The sequence below is a fragment of the Perissodus microlepis genome, chromosome 10 (assembly GCF_051167445.1).
Source record: "Perissodus microlepis isolate ML-2025 ecotype Zambia chromosome 10, ASM5116744v1, whole genome shotgun sequence".
NCBI classification, from domain to species: Eukaryota; Metazoa; Chordata; class Actinopteri; order Cichliformes; family Cichlidae; genus Perissodus; species Perissodus microlepis.
This window is the reverse complement of record NC_140470.1, coordinates 16371281-16386169: the sequence shown is the minus strand read 5'-3', so window position 1 is coordinate 16386169 and position 14889 is coordinate 16371281. Positions and strand designations below refer to the sequence as shown.

Genomic DNA, 14889 nt, shown 5'->3' with positions numbered 1-14889 from the left:
TGTTTAGCCTCAGCTCCATCTCGAACGCTAGCTCGCAGGCGGTTGGTGAGGAACCGCATCACCATCGATACAGACCTGGTTTTCCACGGAGACAACAACAATAGCACTCATGAAGACCCCTCGTCTCGTCCTTCCCGCCCTTGCTCCAAATCCGACTTGTCTGATCAACTTCAGCCTTGCAAACCTCAGGGAGAGGACACGGACCGCTGGGTGGAAGAGCAGTTCAACCTGGGCTGCTATGAAAATCAGTGTGAGGGCACCGATGCCGGGCAGGTGAAGGAGACGGACATTTTGAGCGACGACGACGAGTACTGCACGTCTGTCCGAGCCATGTCGACGAAACTTGACAACCTGGAGGAGCAGATGAAAGGACTGAACCTACAGGGCAAAGACATCAACCTGAATGGAGGAGCAGAGTGTGAGATCATGCAGGAGGAGGACGCTGATCGAACAAAGCATGGGGATGACTCCAGCTTGGTAGACTCCATAACTTCCTGCGGTGCCTCTCTCCCGAGCAGTGCAACCTCAACTTTAAAGGTTGCTTCCTTGAAGCAGTGTGCTGTGGAGGGGGCCACAAACCAGGACCACGATGTCATCTGGGTGCGGCGGGATGACTTTGCCAACAGTGACGTCTTCTGATAGATGATGAAGATTATGTAGGATAATGTAGGAGTCAAAGAAAAGGTGTGAGGACAGATAAAAGCTTTAAAAGTGTAGAATTTGGGGAACCTCAACAAATCCTGCCTGTATCTCTGCACAACCCTCTCCTTCCACCTCACCCAGATCCTCCCGTGTTCTGACAATCCTGAAGTACTGAAGCACCCAGAGGGGGGGAAAAAGTAACAAGGAAGTGTAGGTAAACATATGAGGAACACAGCACTGGATGTGCACGCGAGTCAATGAGCAAGCGTGTCTTCATGTGGATAAACATACAGTAAGTGCATGTGTGCACAGACACAGAAAGTAAAGGCAGCTACTGCACCACGCACACATTTTACAGAGGAGACATCACCACTGAACTGTGACCTTCAGGCCAAAAAGTCTATTTTTCAACACAGGAATGTGGGTGTTTATATTTTTCTGACGTTTGTATTCGAACACTCAAGGGCTGTGTTACATTTTTTTTTCGTTTTTTTTCTTCAGGGGCTTTTGGCTTAACGACTGCTGCATAAAGGACGGTGACATCTAACTAGCTTTATTGTGCTTTGTAAAAAAAAATCAAATATTTAACTTAATATCAGCTACACAACAGTGTATAATCAGGAGAACAATAGAGTGCTGTTGACTTGTATAGCTGTATAAAAATATTTTGAAGCTCACTGTCTCCTCTCATATCCTTACCTTGTACTTTATTTAATTACTGCCTTCAAAAAAATACTGTAATTTTTCAATGTTTACATCACATTCAGATGCCCAGTGTTACAAACTACCTTTTGTGTGTTTGCTGCCAGAAACAAGCTTCTATTTTTCCCTTTGTGTGAATGATGAGTCTTTAATTGTGTTTCTCAAATAAAATGTCTTTTTATTTTGGTAACTAATTGATTTCATCAAGTCCATTATTATTCTGGACTCTTTTTTTTTTGCCACTGAGGCCATGTCATCTTCATGTCTGTGATAAATACCAGACTAATTTCTATAGTCCTGTTTACTTGAATTGTCTCTTGTGTTTGAAAGGACCGTGTTAGTGACTGTACTATAATTTAAAGGGGGGGCCGGTCATGCAGTTGACCAGCTTCACTCAAATACAGGACTGGGCGATTCACCTCCCGTCAGGGGTCACAAATTGAATACTGATCAAATCCATTCTGCTCAGTATTAATCAATAGTTCCAGCTTCTCATGTGGCCCCTTGAGGAAAATTATTTGCCCACAACTGCTCTAATGGATTCAGACGTCATCCTCAGCTTTCATCTGTTACGTTGACTTTTGTCGTGTGGCATTTTCTATGTATATTTCCACTTCTGCGTTACTACCCCTGTCCACCAGGCTGTGCTGTTTCACTTTGTCGTCACAACAATAACAACCTGCTGATTGCTGTGCTCAACATAGTCATGCGCACCTTAATGGATGTATCGAACAAGCACTTAATACCCAACTGTTTGTGTGTGTGTGTCGGGGGGATGTGTAAGCAGCTACGTTTCAGAATGAAAGGAACATGGATGGAAATGATATACTCTCTTCTTAATTCTGTCTTTTTAATGATAAAGCTGGTTTCTTAGATTTTAGCCAGCTGGCTCAGAATGGTCAGTACGGTCTTGAGACTGAGGTAAAATCACTTGTCCTTGGAAGCAAATGATTCCCTTTGACCCCCGACCCCATCCCTTTTGTACGTTTAAAACTGTGGAGCATTTTTGATTTTTTTTTTAATGTAAAAATAAATCTTTTTCTAAATGTAGTTTGGTGTGAATGTTCCATTTCTTCGTTGTCAAAGCAACTCATTTTCTGCAGCCAACAACCACAATTTATTGTCGCATTATCTGTCGTAATTAATTTTCCCCACAAAGAAGCTGTACACACCAATTCTGTTTAAAATGTATCCTTGTTGTGGATACAAGGATACATTTACCCGTGCTTCTGCTGGAGTGTCAGGGATTCTACATGTGTGGCACAGAAAAAAACGACTCTGCTCGGTATTCATATCAGACGAGGCCCCCCCCCCCTTTTTTTTTGTCCAGGACCATTGCCCGAGGCCTATTTCTGGAGACGCAGGCTGGTCATTTTCTGAGTTAATTAAGTTTGTCTATAGGCTGTTTGTCAGGGCTCCAGGTTGAGCTGTCTGGTTGTTTTAGATCACTTGGCTCCCATATTTTAGAGAGCTCGCAAACATCCTGATAAACAAATGTCATTTCTGATGTGATGAGTTTTTGCTTGAGGCTTGCAAGATTGTGAGATGCCAGGTTGTTGGTGTCTTTGCCCGTTTTTAAATGTCACAATATTAAGCAGTAGCCCAGAGTTGGCAAACCCCATGGAGCTTTCAGTCAAGTAGTGGACAGATGAGTTTCCTCCACAAGGTAATAAAAATTATTCTCCACCGGAAGTCATTATGATTGAGCCAATTCTCTTTCAGGGATGTTAAAACGCATTACACAACAATTCGTTATTTTTGCTGCCTTGTGAGAGTCATGGGACTGAATGGGAAGGCATCCAGTGATCCAATCAGATAAAAACCTCGTTTTTGCCTGTAGTGAGAGATAATCTGGCCTCTGCCCTGTAACCTGAAGATTATTCTCCTCTCATCAGGACCGGTGGGGCGAACCGCTGCCAATCCATCTGCCATGCTCCTTAATCCAAAGCAACTGCAGCCAAACTAGCAAAAACGAGCTGAAACAGACCGCGAGTACCTTCAGAGTAAAAGCTTTGAAAGTTTGACAAAATTAATTCTGATTACCATTAGGAAAAAAAAAAAAACATGATTCAATGTGATTCCAAATAGTTGATTGAAATTCGGTAATAAATGTCAAAATCTTTATTCGAACGTTCATAACGTATCGTCTACACACTTTGGGTCAATGCATATTTTTAAATCAAGCAAAAAGAAAGAAAGAAAGAAAGAAAGAAAGAAAGAAAGAAAGAAAGAAAGAAACTCCATCCATTACCTACTACGTATTTTTGCAAAACCTCCACGACGAGGCAGGTTTGAGTTCTATTCTGAAAATGCTCACCGGAAGCTAATTGAATTTAAGCTCGCTTGGCCCGACTCGTGCGCCCTCACTCCCCTCTGGCATCTGCATCCTCGGAGGCGCACGGACTCTCGTGGACGCGTTTGCTGTAGCCCACCGCAGCCAGCTATGTTAAGAAGACGTGACTTGATTTGACTTTGCATGTGAAAGTTGGACACGTGGAAATTGTTGTCGTCGTCTTTGGTTTCTTCTGCGCGATGGAGTAATGCAGAGTGGGATCATCAAATTGGGAATAAAACTTGGGTTGCGCGCTGGCATGGCGCGTCAGGTGTGCACGGGCTCGTTTAGAAGCTGCTTCTGTCTGTCATGGTCTCGACATTTGCCGTGACTTCGAGAACCAGAGGGAGAATAATGGAAGAAAGAAAGATACTTTTTGGCTATTTTCTTTTCGCGGCTCAGCTCTTTCTGAGCTCCACGCAAGTCCTCAGAATCGGTAAGCGCAACAGTTTACGCACGGTGCTGATGTCGTTTCCCCGCGTTTGTAAATTGACTGAACAGTCAGAACGAAAGTCTAGCGTTTGTGTGACCTGTTTCATTTTCCCTTTGAGATTTAAGAACACTCTGGGTCTGCGATGGTCGTTTTGCATCCGAATTTTCAGCCTGTATACACATCGAAAGTGATTGCGCTATTATTATTAATGATTGGGATTAAGCTTCTCTGAGGGTCAATACAAAGGAAACGATTACCGTACAGCTTCAAAAAAAATACTTTGACAACTTTACTCGCGTATTTAAGGAGATCGATTTGCCACAGATTCAGTGTTTTGCATTTTCATTACTATATAAACAGCAATGTGAGAAAGATAGTTTACATAGAAATCAATACAAGATAAATATCCCCTCTGACTAAAATAAAATAAATTTAAACTCACACCTCTGTTTAATTCATCATCTTCACTAGACACCAACTTGCTGGTAAATGTAATTATATAGAAAGTCTTGAAATGCGGCGGATCAATGTTTTTAATTACAAATGCTGCAGTTCTGACAGAAACAAGCTCGTGAACAGTTGTTTCACCATCAGTGGGTTTGCACGAGGCTCTCTGTGCTTACGGTTTCACACAAAGACGTAAAAGTAATAGATTATTGATTCTTCTCTGGATATTGTCATGGCCTCACACACTCATGTTGGAGACATTTTCATTCAAAATATGCCCGCCAGTTATTCTCAATCCTGCTGTCATCAACTTAGTAGAGGTGAGGAATCAGAAGGCTACACCTAGATTTGATTAGACAGGAGGAGCTTGGTGAGCACTGAGGGCTGTGTTCATTATCCAAGCATATCACTTTCAGGCTTTGAGTCAGACCAGACTCGAATATGTGGATCTAATTGACTGAATACACTGCCACCCATTTGAATCTTTGGTTTTAGCAATAGGCTAAAGGAGTTATTTTATTTTATGTTTTATACATCTAAAGAATATATATTAAAGTTCCATGGTGTTCAGCCACCCTTCATTTAGTCATATTTTGCTGGGAAAATGGAAACTAGATGCAGTGATTAATTGAATTATCTGCAAATATACCTGAAAATACAGTATTTGAGAATTCTGTTCTATTATAATGAGCTTGAAAGTCCAATTTTTGGTGTGAAAACCTTTATGCTTGAAATTTTTTGTAATTTCTGTTAGTAGTCTTGAGAGATAGTTCTCTGGGCTTCTTGAGTAGTATTTTTTACCAGTATGCTTTTACTGCATTGGCAGTGTGTTTAGGATCATCATCATACTGGAAAAAAAAAAAAATCATTGGCTTCCTCCGTGTGATGGTACTTTCCTGTGTTCATAATTCCATCAATTTTGACAAAATCTCCAACACCACTGGATGAAATGCAGCACCACAGTGCCTCCACAGTTTCTTTGGACTGTTTTCCTTCTTTAAGAGAGACTTCTTGACAGCCACCCTTCCACTGAGATCATTTCTGATGAAGTTTTGTTGATCAGCTGAAGGGTCAGATGCATCTCTCATGTCTTATGTCAGTATTTCTCCTATTTCCTAAGGACATGACCTTTAGATACTGTTCATCTGCTATAGATAGATTTCAGCCCTGCAGTGTCTGTTCCTGTTCTCACTTTTTCAGTTTCCTAATATTTTTAGTGATACTGCCAAGAGATTTGCCAAGTTTTTGTGTAATAGTGCTTAGGGAATCATATTTTCGGTGAAAAATACGATTTTATCCCTGTCAAACTGTGTTATCTTTGGTATTTTTGTAAACTCAACAGAAGAATTTGGAAACAAATATGTTTTTGCAACAGACTGTTAGAAACAAAGTCCCTAAAGACACTATTTAAAATAGGCTCTTTGCTAAGTTGTCTGTTAAGACAAGGATTAAGGATTCTGTAAAGAACTGATAAATATTCCATTTTTGTTCTTCTTTAACAGCCACACTGTCTCTACTGAAAAGCCCACTCTTGTATGTGGCCTGATGTTTCAAGTTTCCACATTACATTTGTAAATTGTATATTGGATCTACTATGTATTTAAGTTGTCCAGTGAACCCACATTTGGTAAAGAGGCACTTTGGTTCTTCTGCAGATTAATTGGACAATATTGTCTCTTGTGTCAAGCTCAGCAAAACTATACATCAGTCTACAAAGCCGAGGTTGCATGTTTTAAGAAGTGAAGAAAAAATAAATATGAGACATTTCTGAGTGTTGGGGGTGGGGCCTGGGTGTTATAACAAGTTGCTAAATGGTTGATTTCTAAAACAGAGCTTACATTAGCCAAGTGGATTACAACCTGTCAGCTTCAATTATTATTATCTTTTAATAATCTTCATACCCACACATTTAAATTTTGTTTTGCATGCATAGCATTGGTTCCTGTTTGTTGTGAAGTCCAGCTGCACATGCACATGGTTTTATCATCAGGAGTGTAGCCCTTGGTTACACATTAAAATTCATGATAATTCAGGACCGATGTGTTCAGTTTTGGTGGTTCAGACTTCTTAAACAACACAAGCCCAGAAATAATTCACAACTCCAAAACATTTACATACAGATAATATCAATGTCTTTGTGTGTGTGTGTGTGTGTGTGTGTGTGTGTGTGCGTGAGAGAGAGAGAGAGAGCGAGAGAGAGAGAGAGTGAGAAGAAGAAGGAGAAATCAAAGAACTGCAACGTTTGGCTCCAGGTGTTGCCATCTTTTAAATCGATTTGCTAAAGCTGAGCAGGAGCTGTAACCTACATTTATAAACAGAGGACCTGATTAATATTATAGATTACCTGATTTTATTCCAACACTTAAGAAAAGCTATTAGGAAAATGAATGAATGTCTTCTCGGGCAAATTACTTCATTTTGGCACGTTATTGGCTTCTCTTCATTGGCTTCATTGTTAAATCTAGAAGTGGATTCAAAAGCTTCTCACAAACAAAGTTTTAAATAATGTGACTCCAACATAAAGACCTCATAGTATTATATCATCCCAACAGAGAACTTTGCTCACTGACGCCAAGCTTACTGATTACTGGATTTCCAAAAGTAGGAAGGAAGCCAGAGCTTTCAGCTGTCAGACTCTTCTCCTCTGGAAGCAGCTACCATGTGGAGTACAGACAAACACGCTCAAAACTTTTAAAACTTTATTTGTTGATAATTCTTATATGTCTGGATCAAGTGACCCTGAACCATCCTTATTATGCTACCATAGCCTTAGGTTGCCGGAGCACACCCCACGATGCAATATGTATTAGTTGCCTACGCCTCTCATTTCACTCCTAATGTCATTAAATTTTTTCTTCTCTCTTCCATAATTTGCATCTTTCCCTTTTTTTCCTCCTGCCACAGCTGGTTGAGGAGTAAGGGGAAAAGAGGCACTGCTGTCGCGAGAGGTTTGTTCATGTTAAATGGGAGTTTTTTCTTCCCACTGTTTCCCCAAGTGCTTGCTCATAGGGGGTCAGTTATATAAATACTATAGATAGATAGATAGATAGATAGATAGATAGATAGATAGATAGATAGATAGACAGACAGACTATGGCTAAATGAGCTCTGTCAGAAACACAGTTATCAAGTAGGTAGCCAGTATTTTTGTCCTTGAGACATAAGAAGAAGCTGCAGTCATGAAACTACCTGACTGACCTTATTTATTTGTATGTATTGATCCTCCAGTCTCATAAAACTCAGGATTGCAAGTAATAAAGTGGCATCTGTACATGTCCAGCATGCTGGCAGAGAACAGGATTTTGGAACCTGAGAGAGGCTCTGTCGGGCATGATTTCAGCTATAAACATACGGCTTTCATATCTCAAAACCAGGGCCAAAATATGGCAAACGTCAACTAATAATTTATCTAAAGTCTCCTTCTTAGACGTTTATGTATTTGAAATTTGTCAAATATAGAGGATGTTGAGTGTCTTGGCTTTGATTTTCGAGATTTCTCTCTGTTACTAAGCAATATCAGACATCATGACATCATTTGACCTCACAGAGTTTTTGCACTTGTATTGAAAATGTTTTTAAAAAACTCGCTCGGTTGACACAGTACACCATGACTTCACTCCTTGCCCTTTCGGTGCCCTTGCAGTAATTTCTTGGTGTTGTTTCTCTCCGTGTCTCCCTATTTTCTCTTTCTCTCCTCAGTTTTTACTTCCCCAATTGCACGTTTGCCTTGTTTGCCCGTCACACAGCTCCCTCGATTTGCTCTTGAGAACAAAATGTTTCCTATATTTTTCCTCAGCCAGAACGACAGTGCGACACCTGAGGCCCCTTTTATATCCTCCCAGATGTATTTGCCCTTACCTGTGGCTTCATAGCCTGTCCAAAGTGTGTGGCAATGACTGTTTTCAGAGTAACTGATGGCTGTAGTTTCTGTCATCGTGAGCAAAGAGATGAACTCTCTTACTCATCCAGCTCAGTGATCTTTCAGAAGTGTTAGAAAGCGCCACCTTTCATCTACCTCTGGTACTGAGTGGCAGTTTGACGTCTAACTGCCCTCCGGTGACTCAACTACAGTGTGTGCCAGACAAACTTTTGCAAACAAATTAGGACTGGAACATCCGTTTTAGTAATCATGGATAAGAGTAGAGAAGAAGACAAGAGTTAATGAAAGGCTCTGAAAAAGACAATAAAAGAAAAAATGAAAAATATAGTGTCTTTTTAAGTAAACTAAAAATGGTGAAACACCTTAATGGATGTTGCTGTTTCCCCCAGTATTCATATTTATGTGGCAAAAAGGCTTTTGACATGTAAAATAGCCACACTAGATTTTAGTGGCAGTCCCCGGGACAGCTTGTTACAGCTTTAATGACTATACTGGCTTCAAAGAAAATTGATTTCTGCATAAGAAAAGAGCGCTAACCCATCAAAAACAATCGTCTCTGACCAACAAAATCATTAAAATAATGACTGCTAATTTGTAAGGGTTACCGAAGCCACATTATTTGGATGGCTTCATGTCTGATGAAAAATCGGTTAAATCGATCATCATTTGGAACTGTGTTGCATAAAAACAAATTGGGACTTTGATATACTGCAACACAGCAGACTAAGCTCCCCTCATTTGTGCACACAGTTTGTATCCAGATTGTGCCAGAGTACTGAAATATCTCAGTAATCTTTATGCAAATGGCAAATGAGCTCATATTGTCATCAGATCAAACGTCTTTTTGATGAAAAAGGAGAATCTTGTGGCAGTTCACTAAAACACATTGTTAACGTCTTGGGTTTTGTCTCTGATCTGGGATTTTTTGGTATCATATTATTGGTCATTTTTTATGGCATCACAATGATCATTAAAACACTGCTGAATAACACCCATCTTAGAAAAGTACTAATTTTCTCTTAATAAATTAAAAAATAACTTAGATTTTATGTTTATAGTCACCCTTATCTACACAACCGATGTTCAAATGCATTTATAGAGCCCCGTAGGTCCCCTGAAAACCTTTAACGTCCATTTATGTGCCAGGCAGAAGCGCATTCCTGTGACAAATTATTCTTCATTATTGGGATTGTAAACGAATGCTTTTAGTGCTCTTAGTTACATGAATTCCTTTGCAAGGAAAAACACCTTGCTTAAAAAATATATAACTTTTGTAAGTGCAGCAATCATAAGCCACAGGAGAGTTCAAGCTGCTCTACAAGAAGGAATCACACATGACGGATGTAAAACATAATTGGTTGTAATTAGAGAGCAAAGTGAAGATGGATCATTCACAGTTCTTCATGCACCGACACAAACATATTTATCTCTCCACAGTGGGTTGGTGAAGACGCTGATCAGGTCTGCATGGCAGTCTGGCACAAAGATCAGATTTATTCTTTGAGTTTTTGGAGCATCAGTGGCTACTCAGACACACAGTTTGTGCTACTGTTTTCCTCTGATTATAATTGGATTTGATGTCATTTGTAATGATTTATTTTAGGGATCCACCAATTGTGAAATTCTGTGCTGATACTAATGATTTGCTGGGTAGAGGATTCAATTTGGTTACTTATTTATTTATTTTTGATATTAGATTATTAGATTTTGGCTATTTTTTTTAACCCCATTATGCAGCAGGGGGAAACAAACAATAGCTGACCTGTTTAAATGTGACTGTGAATTTTATGTGGGTGCGTGGGAATCTGTGGTGTTTGTGCTCAAATTAATATTCATTAAGCATGCACAGAATGCTAACCGTGGTTTTACAGATAAGTCATTTCTTATAATCCTGGAGTGGGCATTGAACCAATGCAGACCCAGTGAAAACCATTGTTCACTTGGATTTGAAAAGCCTTTGTGTTGCATTTATAAGTGAATGCACCAATAACACAGTTTTTGAAATCCAAAAAACATAACGACTTGTGAAGAAATTAGTTTTTTCTACTTTTAAAGTCCATTTCACTGAGATTGAGATGACAATATTAATAATACGCTTTCAGAAATGTTCGCAGCTACATCCCATAAAGCCAAACTTTTTCTTTTTGCTTCTTTCTTTTTTGAGGATTTGTACAAATTGAAGCGATAAAGCACAGCTTGATAATTTGTTTGTTTTTACCAGAGTATTATTCAGTTGTTTGACTCTTTTCTGCCTTTTTGCTGCTCGGAACTTTGATATTTTGTGTACAGTATGGTGTAAAAGTCTTGAGCGATCCCTCATTTCTTTATGTTTTGCTAGAAAAATGGGAAATAGGTGCAGTAATTTGTTATGAAATGTGTGTATAGTCCAAAGCTCTTCTTTTGGATGTTTGCTGCCTTTTTTCCATTCTCTATCAAGATGATGGAGGCCAGTCCATGACTGACAGTGTTATACTGTGTGTAAGTACATTTTTACTGCATTGGTAGTTTGTTTGTGTGACAACAAAGTTGTTGCTAATAAGATTTTGTGACAGGCTGCTAGTAACATAAATATAGAAAGCCCGAAAAAAACTTACAAGAATATCCGGTTGCTTGGTGCACTGAGTGTTTCTTGTTCTTACACACCACTCTTCATTTACAGTAATCTGCCCCTCTCTGAGCCTGGTTCTGCTGAAAGTTTCTTCCTTTTTAAAGGGAGTTTTTCTTTCCCACTATCGCCAAGTGCTTGCTCAAAGAATCTTTGATGATTGGGCTTTTCTCTGTATTATTGTAGAGTCTTTACCTTACAATATGACAACTGCTGTTGCGATTTGGTGTCATATAAATAAAGCTGAATTGAATTGAATTATTTAAGGTATTGATTCTCTTCTGTATGCTGCCTGTCACCATATCAGCATTAATATCATAAAAATTCAAATATCTTTACAACATCTCAGCTATAATTTAATGTGATTTTCTGGATGTAGTGAAATCTGCCCACTCCTTAATTTATCTCAGGCTGTTGTTGAACACCATCCTTGGAGCTAAGCTCATTATCTGCTTGGCCTTGACCAACACCACACACAATGTGGTGAGCTGTATTGTGAAGCGTGACAGCCTATTGATCAGTGATACAAAATCCCTGGTCCACTGGGTATTATTATTCACATGTTACAGTACTGTTTATTTTAAGACATGCAAACCTGTTAACTTGCATTTGAAAACCAGTAAATCTGTAGAAATAAAAAATAAAATGCCCTAAAAATGTTATAATGTTTTTTAAATTTCATTTTGTTTTAGGACCGGGCCAATAATTCAATATATAGATAATAGAACGTGTTTTAAATCAAGAAACTGCATCTGCAGTCGCAGAAAATTATCCTGATTATCTTTGTATTATTACAGGGTCTCTTTACCTTACAATATAAAACGCATCGAGGCAACTGTTGTTGTAATTTGATGCTATATAAATAAAACTGAATTGGAAAAACTGAAAAAAACCTACTAAAAGACTAACAGTTACTTCTGCTTTTCCTGACTGCGATGCCTTGACTCATCTCAGGAACTCCATAGCCTTTTTTATTTCTTGCCCTTTCACACAGTGGAAGTAATTATACTTTCATTTCATCCGCCCTTTGAATTCACCCAGATCATTGGATATTGATGAGGAGTTTAAGGGCAATTTCTGTCTGAACAGCATTGTTTCTACGACGTTATATGCAGCTTTGGGTCTCTGCAGTGTAAAAGTGAGAGTGGAAGAATAAGTATTTATATGAACCATCCTTCCTGTGTGAGAAGCAATAAGTTCAGAATGTCTTTTATGGCCGGTCACAAACTTTCGATTATTTACCTCAAGCTCTTAATATTCATCATCATTATCATGCGACCATGGCAATTTCAATTTCCTTCTCTGCTTGTAGAAAATTCAGGCTGAAGGCAGTGAAACTTTAACTGTGCGCATAATGGATTTACAGCGTTTTTATGACTCAGAGATATAGCTTGCGTAAAAAGGAAGTAAAATGTGACCAACATTAATGCAGAAAGCGGAGAATAGATGGTGTAATTGTAAAGAGGCTGTGTTGTTGTTGTTGTTGTCTTGTTGTTGATTTTTACAACAAATATAGGTCTTCAACCTGTCTATACCATCTATTAAGGAAAAGAAGTCTATGTTTTGTCTACTGTAATATCATCTCCTTATATTTTGACATGACACATTTATCTTTTAAACTGTTCTGTCATTGTTAACTGTTAATAATGTTTTCATTCATAACTTTTTGCTTGTCAATTTGTGCTTTACTATTTAGACTTAGTCCATTCATTATTATTATTATTATTATTATTATTATTATTATTATTATTATTATTACTATTGTTATTATCCTATTATCTTCTACTACCAAGAATGGATGAATATTAATGACTTGTTAACATTTTTAACAGCTTGAAAAGGTGATAATATTGTGATGATAATGTTATTAAGTGCTTATAATGCCAAAATTGTTTTTTTCTAGTCCTACTGGCGTTGCATCTCATCTATATAACATCTTTAATGAAGCTGTTATTGAGAACAAAGCACATCTTGACTTTAATTCACTGCTGACTGAGGTCATGATGTTTGCTCCTTTGGTGGTGGTTTCCTATGTTTGATCAAGTAAAATCAAGTGAAACTCAGATGCAGCAAAAGTGGTTTGTTGCAGAACACGTATGCACTAGGTGCGGTCTTTTGCAGCTGTCTCCTGATCTCAACACAAATGATTTCTTTTTAACCTTCTCGTCTGTCTCAATGTTCAGGTGGGATTTTTGAGACCCGAGAGAGCGAGTTAGTGAGTACGGACGAGCTGGCCTTCAAGTTTGCTGTTAACAACATAAACCGCAACAAGACCCTGATGCCCAACACCACTCTTACCTACGACATTCAGAGGATCAACCTCTTTGATGGCTTTGAGGCTTCCAGGAGAGGTAGGGAGTTTTTCTAAAACGCTGACTTTAACTAGTTTAAATGCATACGTTTTCCGCAAAATCCAAAAATGAAATGTTACTGGTAGATTCAGTATTTATCAAGCACATAAAGAACCACTAGCTTCTGGTTAAGAATCTGGTTAAGACTGACATGTTTTTTTGACCATTTACTTGTGATCACAATGAAAATAATAGCAAGCTATAATTCTGTCCTGTAGCTGGAAGACAACTTACTTTTTAAATCAAAGTCTAATGCTATCCCTTTAAATTATATAACCAGTTTAACACTTGAATTTGGAAGCACATCAACAGTCTTCACCTGTAATCAAGAATCGTCTGATTGCAACAATCAAATCCATCCAGCTGCTTTTCTGCTGTTCTGTTTTTTTCCACTAGTGTGTGACCAGCTCGCTCTTGGGGTGGTTGCTGTGTTTGGCCCCTCTCACAGCTCCTCGGTTAGTGCTGTTCAATCTATCTGCAATGCTCTGGAAGTCCCTCACATACAAACACGATGGAAACATCCATCCGTGGACAACAAAGACACCTTTTTCATCAACCTGTATCCTGAGTACACCGCTATTGCCAGGGCCATCCTGGATGTAGTCACGTTCTTCAAATGGAGGAAGCTAACGGTGGTCTATGAGGACAGCACAGGTAGGCTCTATTAGCTGTTGTGGCTTTTAAAATTGATTCACAAGCACTTGATTAATACATTACTTCAAGGATTCAAATGTGAAGAAGGTCAAACAGAGCACTTTTAAGATACAGTCAGGTGGTTTTGGATTAAGTGAATTTGACAAAGCTATTTCACTATTTTTCAGTTTATCTGTATGCAATAAATCAGTATGCTCAAGGAGGAGATTAGCCAATTCTACTGAGCTAACAACAGCCACAGTCATTGTGATGTTACCTGTTGCTGCACAAAGTCCCATTTTAAATTCTCAGTTTTCTCTTTTTGGGCATCATCACCTAATTCTTTAGAGCCAAAAGCCAAAAAACCCTCAAAAACCTAACCTACACAGTTCAGTGACTCAAATTAGCAGAGACTAAGTGTGCTAAGTCATTGCAGCCACTCCCTGATACTGATATATGATACAAATACTTTATATGATTGAAGAAAAGAAAAAAAACTGCTTTTCAAATAACTTTAGTGACTAAAACTCCTGTATGCACCTGACTATAAATATTTATAATTCTGCCATAATGGTCCTTGCTAATGGAAACACCTGCAAGTGTCCGTTTGAGTAACTGCAGTATTTTAGTATTTGGAGCTTGGGCCATGAGTTATGTATGTGTGCATGTATTTTATGTAATTTGTTTATTTTTTTGCCCTGGACGTTTCTGCTTGACTGCACCTCAGTGATTAATCGCTCACAATATCTTATTTCCATTATGACTTTGAAAAATAACTTTTACACCACGTGACAATAACCAGAAGTGCTATAAACATTTATCATCCAGCTGTAAAATATGAATATAGATTTTTTTAAAAACAAA

The 14889-nt window shown here is 38.6% G+C and overlaps 2 protein-coding genes across 6 annotated transcripts in view; both read left to right on the top strand.

Moving 5' to 3' along the window:
• LOC146379141 (rho guanine nucleotide exchange factor TIAM1-like) overlaps window positions 1–2394 on the top strand; it is a 50887-nt gene extending 48493 nt beyond the window's left edge. For all 3 annotated transcript variants that reach the window (XM_084942460.1, XM_084942459.1, XM_084942458.1), the window contains exon 29: window positions 8–2394. In XM_084942460.1, the coding sequence (XP_084798586.1) occupies window positions 8–639 (632 nt within the window). In that variant the 3' untranslated portion in view covers window positions 640–2394. The remainder of the gene's footprint in view (window positions 1–7) is intronic.
• Window positions 2395–3672: 1278 nt separating this feature from the next.
• Window positions 3673–14889, top strand: part of grik1a (glutamate receptor, ionotropic, kainate 1a) — a 34462-nt gene continuing 23245 nt past the window's right edge. The window contains exons 1-3 of one of the 3 annotated variants that reach the window (XM_084942463.1): window positions 3673–4112; window positions 13225–13392; window positions 13789–14046. In XM_084942463.1, coding sequence (XP_084798589.1) covers window positions 3986–4112; window positions 13225–13392; window positions 13789–14046 — 553 coding nt within the window. In that variant the 5' untranslated portion in view covers window positions 3673–3985. The remainder of the gene's footprint in view (window positions 4113–13224; window positions 13393–13788; window positions 14047–14889) is intronic. The other 2 variants (XM_084942461.1, XM_084942462.1) reach the window with 2 other exon arrangements.